Source organism: Mangifera indica, chromosome 10 (assembly GCF_011075055.1).
Source record: "Mangifera indica cultivar Alphonso chromosome 10, CATAS_Mindica_2.1, whole genome shotgun sequence".
Taxonomy (NCBI): domain Eukaryota; kingdom Viridiplantae; phylum Streptophyta; class Magnoliopsida; order Sapindales; family Anacardiaceae; genus Mangifera; species Mangifera indica.
In genome coordinates this window covers 3165197-3174626 of record NC_058146.1, presented here as the reverse complement: position 1 = coordinate 3174626, position 9430 = coordinate 3165197, and the positions used below count along the sequence as shown (strand labels likewise).

At 37.8% G+C, this 9430-nt stretch overlaps 2 protein-coding genes across 2 annotated transcripts; both read left to right on the top strand.

Annotated features, from left to right (window-relative positions):
* The first annotated feature begins 378 nt into the window (after positions 1–378).
* Positions 379–6142, top strand: LOC123227197 (coatomer subunit alpha-1). The gene is made up of 4 exons (XM_044651897.1): positions 379–627; positions 880–1117; positions 1952–2446; positions 2744–6142. Exons 2-4 carry the CDS (start codon positions 910–912, stop codon positions 5695–5697), a joined length of 3657 nt encoding a protein of 1218 aa, XP_044507832.1. The 5' UTR covers positions 379–627; positions 880–909; the 3' UTR covers positions 5698–6142.
* A 1034-nt stretch (positions 6143–7176) lies between these two features.
* On the top strand, positions 7177–7773 carry LOC123227802. Its single transcript, XM_044652930.1, has one exon. The coding sequence runs from the start codon at positions 7177–7179 to the stop codon at positions 7771–7773; it is 597 nt and encodes a 198-aa protein (XP_044508865.1).
* The last annotated feature ends 1657 nt before the right edge of the window (positions 7774–9430 follow it).

The window sequence follows — 9430 nt, the reverse complement described above, 5'->3', positions numbered from 1 at the left end:
CATGATATGTATTACAAGTCTTCGAGGCTAAGTGCAAAAATATAATGACAATTCAAAATAGAAATATATAGTCATTGATGATAATCTTGTTGTTAGTAAATCCATTAATCTTTATAAATCTCACACTTAATTGAATTTTCTATCATGTTTCCGTCTATTATATTTTCAATCATTCTCTTGTATTTCCATAAACCTTTTTTTTTTTTTTTTTTTTTCTAACATAACACCAAAATGGGATACTTTCAACAATTTTTCAAACTTTTGAGGGGATTTTGAGATGTTTTACACATAGGGTGGTCAATTGAGCTTTTCACGAAAGATTTCAGAATGGTACCCTCATAAATAACAAAAATACCCTCGCTATCCCCACCTTGCGAAATTAACACGCAGACAAGCATTGCTCACACACTCAACGCGACTTAGATCTAAGAGAGAAAGAAACTGAAATTAAAAAGAAAACCCTCACCCTTTTAAGCTCTTTTTCTGTTTATCGATCTATTCATTTATTATCATTAGTGTTCAATCACAAGTGTTTGATTCTGGGTTTCTTCAGATGCTGTAACGACCTTCCTTTTTCGTGGTTCGTTCGATCAATCATTTGACGTTCATGTTCTGATCAGATCTGTGGTAATTTTTCACTTCTTTTCTCAAATTTTGATATTACTAGCTTTCGATCTCGCTAGATCTATCTGCAATTCAATTCCTCTGTTTGGTCACTGATAATTCCGTTTTCAGATTAAGTTTTTGTATATCTGTCAATTAATTTAGTATTTTTGTCGGAATTGTTAATTTCAAAGTGTATCAAAGATATGTGATGTTTGTGGCCACTGAAAATTCTTGTTGAGTGTTTTGATTGAATTTGTTTGTTTGTGTGTTCAGATTAGATTTCGCTGATTTGATTAGAGAAAAATGTTGACCAAGTTTGAGACAAAGAGTAATAGAGTGAAGGGGCTGAGTTTCCACAGTAAGAGACCGTGGATCCTTGCAAGTCTTCACAGTGGTGTGATCCAGCTATGGGACTATCGGATGGGGACTCTGATTGATAGGTTTGACGAGCATGATGGTCCAGTTCGTGGTGTTCATTTCCACAAGTCTCAGCCTTTATTCGTCTCTGGAGGCATGGTCAATTTTATAAATTCAATTAATTGTCTGTCTGATTATTGTTTGGTTGATCCGTGCATTGTCTTTTGGGTAGCATTTCTGCTGGTGGGTTATTGTTGAATTTTGATAGATCTAGGGAATTACATCTGTTTGGATGATAATTGAACTGCAGGTATCAAAGAAATGATTTTTTAATTGTGGAGTTAAAAATTTTTCCTTGCCATACTTGGTTGAATAATGCTAGCAGGGATCAGCTTAGCTGACTGAAGCTTTTACTTCAAGCTTTCTAAATCATGACAAAGGTGGAATTTAAATCTGGTTCATCCCTGGAACATTTTTGTAACTTAGGATACTATACCGAACTAGTATCTATATAATTGGCTTGTGCTGCTAGATACTTTGGATCTGACTTGAGTTGAGTGCCTAATTGAAGGAAATTAAAATGTGCTTTATTTCTATTTTTGTTAATAGAGATAGGAGAGAACATTATGGTCCAATTAGAAGGCCAATTAGGCTTATCGATTTCTGAACTGGACCAATACTTTCTTATCTGTAAATCTGTATCCTGGATGTTGTGTCTCATGTTCATGGTTTGTTTATTCAATCTAAGTTAACTGGCACCTTCCGTTTCAATTGAATTTTGAATACTAAGTAAACTTATGAAACTTTCTTGTAGTATTGGAAATATTGTTTGTCAAATAACTCAAAGGGACAAAACTCTAAATGCATATTTTGGTTTTGTTAATCTTCTTGAGATCAGATGCTCTTTCTACTCATTGTGATTGTTAGTTGATAAATGTTTTAGTATACTGTAACTGTACCAGCACATTTAACATGCTGACTTTGACAGGGGATGATTACAAGATCAAAGTATGGAATTACAAGTTGCATAGGTGTTTATTTACTCTTCTTGGACACCTTGATTATATTCGTACCGTGCAGTTTCATCATGAGTACCCATGGATTGTGAGTGCCAGTGATGATCAGACCATCCGCATATGGAATTGGCAGTCACGTACTTGTATTTCTGTGTTGACTGGCCACAATCATTATGTCATGTGTGCCTCATTCCACCTGAAAGAGGACCTTGTTGTTTCAGCCTCGCTGGATCAGACTGTTCGAGTTTGGGATATTGGTGCATTGAGAAAGAAGACAGTGTCTCCTGCAGATGACATTCTGCGGTTGAGTCAGATGAATACAGATCTTTTTGGTGGTGTTGATGCTGTTGTTAAATATGTCTTGGAAGGTCATGACAGAGGAGTCAATTGGGCAGCATTCCATCCCACCCTCCCTCTGATTGTTTCAGGAGCAGATGATCGTCAAGTGAAATTGTGGCGCATGAATGGTAAATGCCATCTATCTTTGCTTGTGTAAACATTATGATTGCGTTGGCTTTGGCATTTGATTATGTTGGCCAATTTCTATGGTGATTGTAAGTGTGCAGGCTATGTAGTGTTTGTCAAAACTTTGTTTTGGTTATTTTGAACTACATTACGTTGTTTGTTCATGCTGGACGAGTGTACTACTTTTTTTTTCCTCTTAATATGACCAAAATGAGAAGTCTTTTGGAAATTTCATTATCATTTTACGTTTACTTTTATCATAAATTGATTATTGAAGTTATTTTTTTTCTTTTTCACAGAAACTAAGGCTTGGGAAGTGGACACTTTGAGAGGGCACATGAATAACGTGTCTTGTGTAATGTTCCATGCCAAACAGGACATAATTGTATCCAATTCTGAGGATAAAAGTATTCGTGTTTGGGATGTAACAAAACGCACTGGAGTTCAAACTTTCCGCCGGGAGCATGATAGGTTCTGGATTCTAGCATCGCATCCGGAAATGAATCTCTTGGCAGCGGGTCATGATAGTGGCATGATTGTCTTTAAGCTGGAGAGAGAACGACCTGCTTTTGCAGTGAGTGGTGATTCCCTGTTTTATGCCAAAGATCGCTTTTTGCGTTATTATGAATTTTCTTCTCAAAAGGATACACAAGTCATTCCAATTCGACGGCCTGGTTCTATAAGCCTGAATCAGAGTCCAAGGACTCTTTCTTACAGTCCTACAGAAAATGCTGTTCTTATGTGCTCAGATGTCGATGGGGGATCTTATGAGCTGTATGTCATACCTAAAGACAGCTTTGGTAGAGGTGACAGCGTGCAAGAGGCAAAGAAAGGACTTGGAGGTTCAGCCATCTTTATTGCTCGGAATAGGTTTGCTGTTCTTGACAAAAGTAGCAACCAAGTATTAGTCAAGAACCTAAAAAATGAGGTGGTTAAGAAGAGTATCCTTCCAATTGCTGCAGATGCTATTTTCTATGCTGGAACTGGTAACTTGTTGTGTAGGGCTGAGGATAGAGTGGTAATATTTGATCTCCAGCAAAGGCTTGTTCTTGGTGATCTGCAAACCCCTTTTGTCAAGTATGTTGTTTGGTCTAATGATATGGAGAGTGTTGCTTTGCTCAGCAAACATGCCATTATCATTGCTAACAAGAAGCTGGTGCACCAGTGCACTCTTCATGAGACAATTCGTGTAAAGAGCGGAGCTTGGGATGACAATGGTGTTTTTATTTACACGACCTTAAATCATATTAAATATTGCCTCCCCAATGGAGATAGCGGTATTATCAGAACCCTTGATGTTCCAATCTACATAACAAAAGTTTCTGGGAACACGATCTTTTGCTTGGATCGGGATGGGAAGAACAGGCCTATAATTATTGATGCAACAGAATATATTTTCAAGCTTTCTCTACTGAAGAAGAGGTATGACCATGTCATGAGCATGATAAGGAACTCACAACTTTGTGGTCAGGCAATGATTGCTTATCTGCAGCAGAAGGGCTTCCCTGAAGTTGCTCTCCATTTTGTGAAAGATGAAAGGACTCGTTTTAACCTGGCTCTGGAGAGTGGGAACATTCAAATTGCAGTTGCATCAGCGAAGGAGATAGATGAAAAAGATCACTGGTACAGATTGGGTGTTGAGGCTCTTCGCCAGGGTAATGCAGGGATTGTGGAATATGCTTACCAGAGGACCAAAAATTTTGAGAGGTTATCTTTTCTGTATCTCATCACTGGAAACATGGAAAAGCTGTCCAAAATGCTTAAAATAGCTGAAGTTAAGAATGATGTCATGGGTCAATTCCATAATGCCCTTTATTTGGGTGACATTCAAGAACGCATTAAGATTCTGGTGAATGCTGGTCAGTTGCCTCTTGCTTATATTACTGCTTCTGTCCACGGCCTACAGGATGTTGCTGAGCAACTAGCAGCTGAGTTGGGAGATAATGTTCCATCTTTGCCAGAGGGAAAAGTACCCTCTCTTCTGATGCCCCCATCCCCTGTTATGTGTAGTGGTGATTGGCCTCTTCTGAGAGTCATGAAGGGCATCTTTGAAGGTGGTCTCGATAATGTTGGAAGGGGTGCTGTAGAAGAAGATGAAGAGGCTGCTGATGCTGATTGGGGTGAGGAGCTGGATATGTTAGATGATGATAGAATACAAAATGGGGATGTTGCAGAACTTTTAGAGGATGGGGAAGTGGCTGAAGAACATGATGAAGAGGGAGGATGGGACCTTGAAGATTTGGAGCTTCCACCTGAAGCAGACACACCAAAGGCCCCTGCTAATGCCCGGTCTTCAGTTTTTGTGGCACCAACCCCTGGTATGCCTGTGAGCCAGATTTGGATTCAGAGGTCATCCCTTGCTGCTGAGCATGCGGCAGCTGGCAATTTTGATACTGCAATGCGGTTGCTACACAGGCAACTAGGAATAAGAAATTTTACTCCTCTGAAGAACATGTTTCTTGATCTTCACTCTGGGAGCCATACCTATCTACGTGCATTGTCTTCTGCTCCAATAATATCACTTGCAGTTGAAAGAGGTTGGAATGAGTCTGCCAGCCCAAATGTTAGGGGACCACCAGCACTGGTGTTTAATTTCTCTCAGTTGGAAGAGAAGCTTAAGGCTGGTTACAAGGCCACAACAACTGGGAAATTTACTGAGGCTCTTCGGCTCTTTCTTAGCATTCTCCACACAATTCCTTTGATTGTGGTTGAGTCAAGGAGGGAAGTTGATGAAGTCAAGGAGTTAATTATCATTGTCAAGGAGTATGTCCTTGGTCTGCAAATGGAGCTTAAGAGGAGGGAACTGAAAGACAATCCAGTACGCCAGCAGGAGCTTGCTGCCTACTTCACTCACTGCAGCCTTCAAATGCCTCACCTACGGCTGGCCTTGTTAAATGCAATGACTGTCTGCTACAAGGCAAGGAACCTTGCCACAGCGGCTAACTTTGCAAGGCGGCTGTTGGAGACAAACCCCACAATTGAGACCCAAGCAAAGACAGCAAGACAAGTGCTGCAGGCTGCTGAGAGGAATATGACAGATGCCAATCAACTAAATTATGATTTCCGGAATCCATTTGTCACATGTGGAGCAACATACGTGCCGATTTACCGAGGACAGAAGGATGTCTCCTGCCCATACTGTACAACCAGGTTTGTGCCTAGCCAAGAAGGGAAGCTCTGCACGGTTTGTGATCTTGCAGTGGTTGGGGCAGATGCTTCAGGGTTGCTTTGTTCTCCCACCCAGATTCGATGATTCAGCTGCTGGAACAGGGAAAATTTTCAACCATTTTTCAGCTCAATCCTTTTGGTAGGGAGGGGGGCAAGGGGAGTCATGAGATGGATTTTCATTATCTGCAGGTAAAAGTTGAGATACTAAAGAAGAGTTACTTTTCGAATCAATTGTTTGTGGTGGTTACTTCTGTTATATTGGCTCTGCGCCTTCTTTTCTTTTATCTTCTTTATTTAGTTGATTATGATTTTCAATGTAATAACAATTTGAGAATTTTGACTGGGCTATTCTTGTTAGTTGTTCATAGACAAGAATAGTTGAAGGGCTTTTGTTATATTAGATGATGGTCAGGTCATAGGCAGGAAAAGACTTTTACATGTCAATGTATGGTGGAAGCCTTTTGGCGAATAGGCGTATTTCCTGTTATACTTGGTTGGCAGTGAAAAGTCATTTGTTCCATTTAAAATAATCTCCATTTTTTCTACCAATTTACTGAAGATTTTCTTGGCACATTTTATAGCGGTATGGCCGAAAATATCTTGTTCTTAGTTTATAGTTTTAAACAACAAGATTCTGATAAAGATGCCAAATGGGAGGTTATCTTCTTCCATCCCAAAGGCCGATGGAAAAGACTAGTGGGCATGGAAGCATTCAAGATTCCATTCTTTCATCTGACTCTCAAAAGGACAAGACACTACAAACTGCCCTGAGGCATACTTTGATTGACAATGTATATGGAATCCCTAAGTGAAAGAATTTGGGTTTGAGATTTAGTACACCTCGCAATCGGGTGGGTTGAGCTGAGTGCAAGTTAGGTTGATATGGATGCTCGTTTTGAAACTCATTTTAAAATCGGATGGATTTACAATTGAACTGGACAAATTAGTCTAGGTCACGGTTCAATCAATGGGTCAATTCAGTCAAATCGTCATATTGATAATAGCATATTGTTTTGTAAAATTTTATAATTGTTAGGGTTCAAATTGTCAAAAAAATATATATATATTTGTCACATACAATTATCAACAATTTTTTGTTTGTTGAATATTGTTTTAATTTTTTATTTTATCTGTCACGAATTAGATCAAATATATAAATAATATATATAATTTTATATATAAATAATAATATATTATTATATGATTAGATAATTTAAAATAAAAATAAAATATAATTTAATTATATATAATAATATATCTTTATTTACTTATAAAATTATATATATTATTTATACAAATAATTTTATTAATAAAATGATTGAAGTCAATTTGATAATACGATTGGATAACATCCAAACGGTTAATCAGGATTGCTCTTTTCTTGGATGATGATAACATTGTTTGAGTATGATTTTTAATTCAAATTTGAAATAGATAAATGCTGTTTCTGAAAATGGAAAAAATTGACTCACCCCTGTGATCCTATATAAACGACTCTCCTAATGCCACTGAATCACTGGTTTTACTTCACTTTTTATCTCCTGTTTATTTTAAAAAAAGAGCGATGGCAATGGAAATGGTGAAGAAATCTCAGGAAGAGGACATTATGTCGAATGAAACCAATGGGCTTTTCCGTTCGTCTTCGGAACATTCTTTGGAAAAGAATAATGATCTCTCTCATTGGGAATTTGTTAACCCATCTGATGCTGATTCAGATGATGCTATTATTGATAATCTTTCCTTAAAGAGTTTTCAAGATGGGTTGTTGGTTTCTCGGCGTTCTCCGCTCTCTTCATCAAGATCGTCCCCGGAAGATAATCAAACGAAAAAACCCCAGCTTGTTGTGATTGATCAAGATCGGTTTGTTGGGTGTTTTGACAAGCCAGTGTTATATAATGACGATGAGGAGGATGATGATGATGAAGGGTATAAGTATTATGTTGGTTTGAATTATGGTGATTATTATGATGATGGTGGCGATGATCTGGACGATGAGCATGTGCCGTGGTATGTGAGTGGGAAGCTTGGGAGGCAGAGGATGAGGACAATGGGGACGAGGCCGTTTGCAAAGATGCAATATTCAAAGAAGTCGCCTTCCTTGTATATGAAGCCGGGTTGTGTTCAAGGCAAGCATGGACTGGGAAAGAAGCGTAGTTTTTAAGGTAAAATTGGGGATTTTGTGAAGAAATTTGTCTGAAAGGTCTCAAATTTGATTTGGGTATTTCATTTCTTAGGAATTCCATTTGGGCAGTTGTAAGTATTTATGGTAGTTTGTTTATAATTACTTAGATGATGTGTTAGGTTTTGTTAATTGAACTTATGGTGGTTATCTTTAATTTATTCTCTCAATTCTTGAAGTTTATGCAATCTCCTATAGCCTTTTTTTTTTTTTTTTCCCTCATTCTTGGTTGAATTGGTTTGTCTGTTATCATATTTTGGAATCAGGAAGACTTAAATAATATGTTTTTCTCATAATGGATTCAATAATCGGTATTGGGTAAACTTTCTTTTAAATTTCTAGAGAGGAACTGATCTTAAGAGCTTGAGATTTGTTTGAGCAGAAATTATTCTTACCATCTGGTCTTGGGTTTGACCATAGATTATTGTTACTTGAAAGTTATAAGATTAATAGTTCAGCTATTTATTATTGTTATATATAGTGAAGTGTAGGGCTGGACTCGAGCCGAGCCAGCTCGAGCTCAAGCTCGGCTCGATCGAGCTCAAACTGGCTTGGTAGATTTTTTTTAAAATTTTTTTATACAAAACGACGTCATTTTGATCCATATATATACACAAAACGATGTCGTTTTGATATAAAAAACGAGCCGAATCTATCCGTAAATGAGTCGAGCCGAACTCGAGCCGGCCATAAATAAACCGAGCCGAGCTCGACTTGGGTCGAATCCAGCCCTAGTGAAGTGAGTTTGCCTGGGCCAAACTCGGTTTTGGGCTCGTTCGAGCCTAGCTCATATCCAATCCCAAGTGAGGTTTCTTTTACTTGTCATGTTTATTGGTTTTTTGTATTTGTTACAAATGCCTCATCGATTCTCAAAGTTGTGTGTTAACATCTTCTTTTCCGTGTAAGAAATGCACAAACACTTGGAGACACAGTTTTTTGTGTTACAGAGTCTATCTAGACAATATTTATTTGTTTTCTGTATTGGCAAGTTATTTACATGTGAAAATATGGTTGCTTGGCTCTGTTTATCTTCATCATTTGCAGTCACTTCCATGGCCCTTACACTGTCATTACCACTTACCTTTTTTTTTTCCTTCTACATCCATCGGCTTGTTGAGCTGCATTATTTTGATCATAACTCGCCTCGGATCTGGATTGTACTCTCTATGTAATCCAGTATAGACTTATAACTCAGTCGCTTGCCCATGAATGTGGCTGATGATAGCTTGCGACTAAGAATCATCCGCTATATGATCCTGGAAAACCAACTTCATTTCTGTAAATTCCTTGCTATGTTTCCTTGAGAACTTGGTAAAGCCAGCTTGAATTGGACTGCTTCATGAAAAAGAGATGTTTTTTGCCCACTTCAGTGAGAACATTATCATTTATTAGCTGTTGTGTTGAGTTGAGATCGTAAATGTCTCAATGGCAAGGAAAATTTACTTAGCACAGTATCATTCATATTCCATGATTACACAAGAAAACGATAATTTCTTATCATTCTTAATTTAAATTAAATTTAAATATAATAGATGCGGATGCAATTTTACCTCTTTATATAAATGATTATACAAAGGTATAAAAAGGTTAAATTATTTTCAAGGCGTTACTTTTATAAACACCATTAATACTTTGCCAA

What these genes read in the sequence shown, in the direction of transcription:
- LOC123227197 (XM_044651897.1), top strand. Translation starts at nt 910, where the DNA reads ATGTTGACCAAGTTTGAGACAAAGAGTAATAGAGTGAAGGGGCTGAGT. An exon ending in GCCTTTATTCGTCTCTGGAG is followed by an intron (nt 1,118 to 1,951) that starts GCATGGTCAATT and finishes TGACTTTGACAG; the next exon opens with GGGATGATTACAAGATCAAA. An exon ending in GAAATTGTGGCGCATGAATG is followed by an intron (nt 2,447 to 2,743) that starts GTAAATGCCATC and finishes TCTTTTTCACAG; the next exon opens with AAACTAAGGCTTGGGAAGTG.
- LOC123227802 (XM_044652930.1), top strand. Translation starts at nt 7,177, where the DNA reads ATGGCAATGGAAATGGTGAAGAAATCTCAGGAAGAGGACATTATGTCG.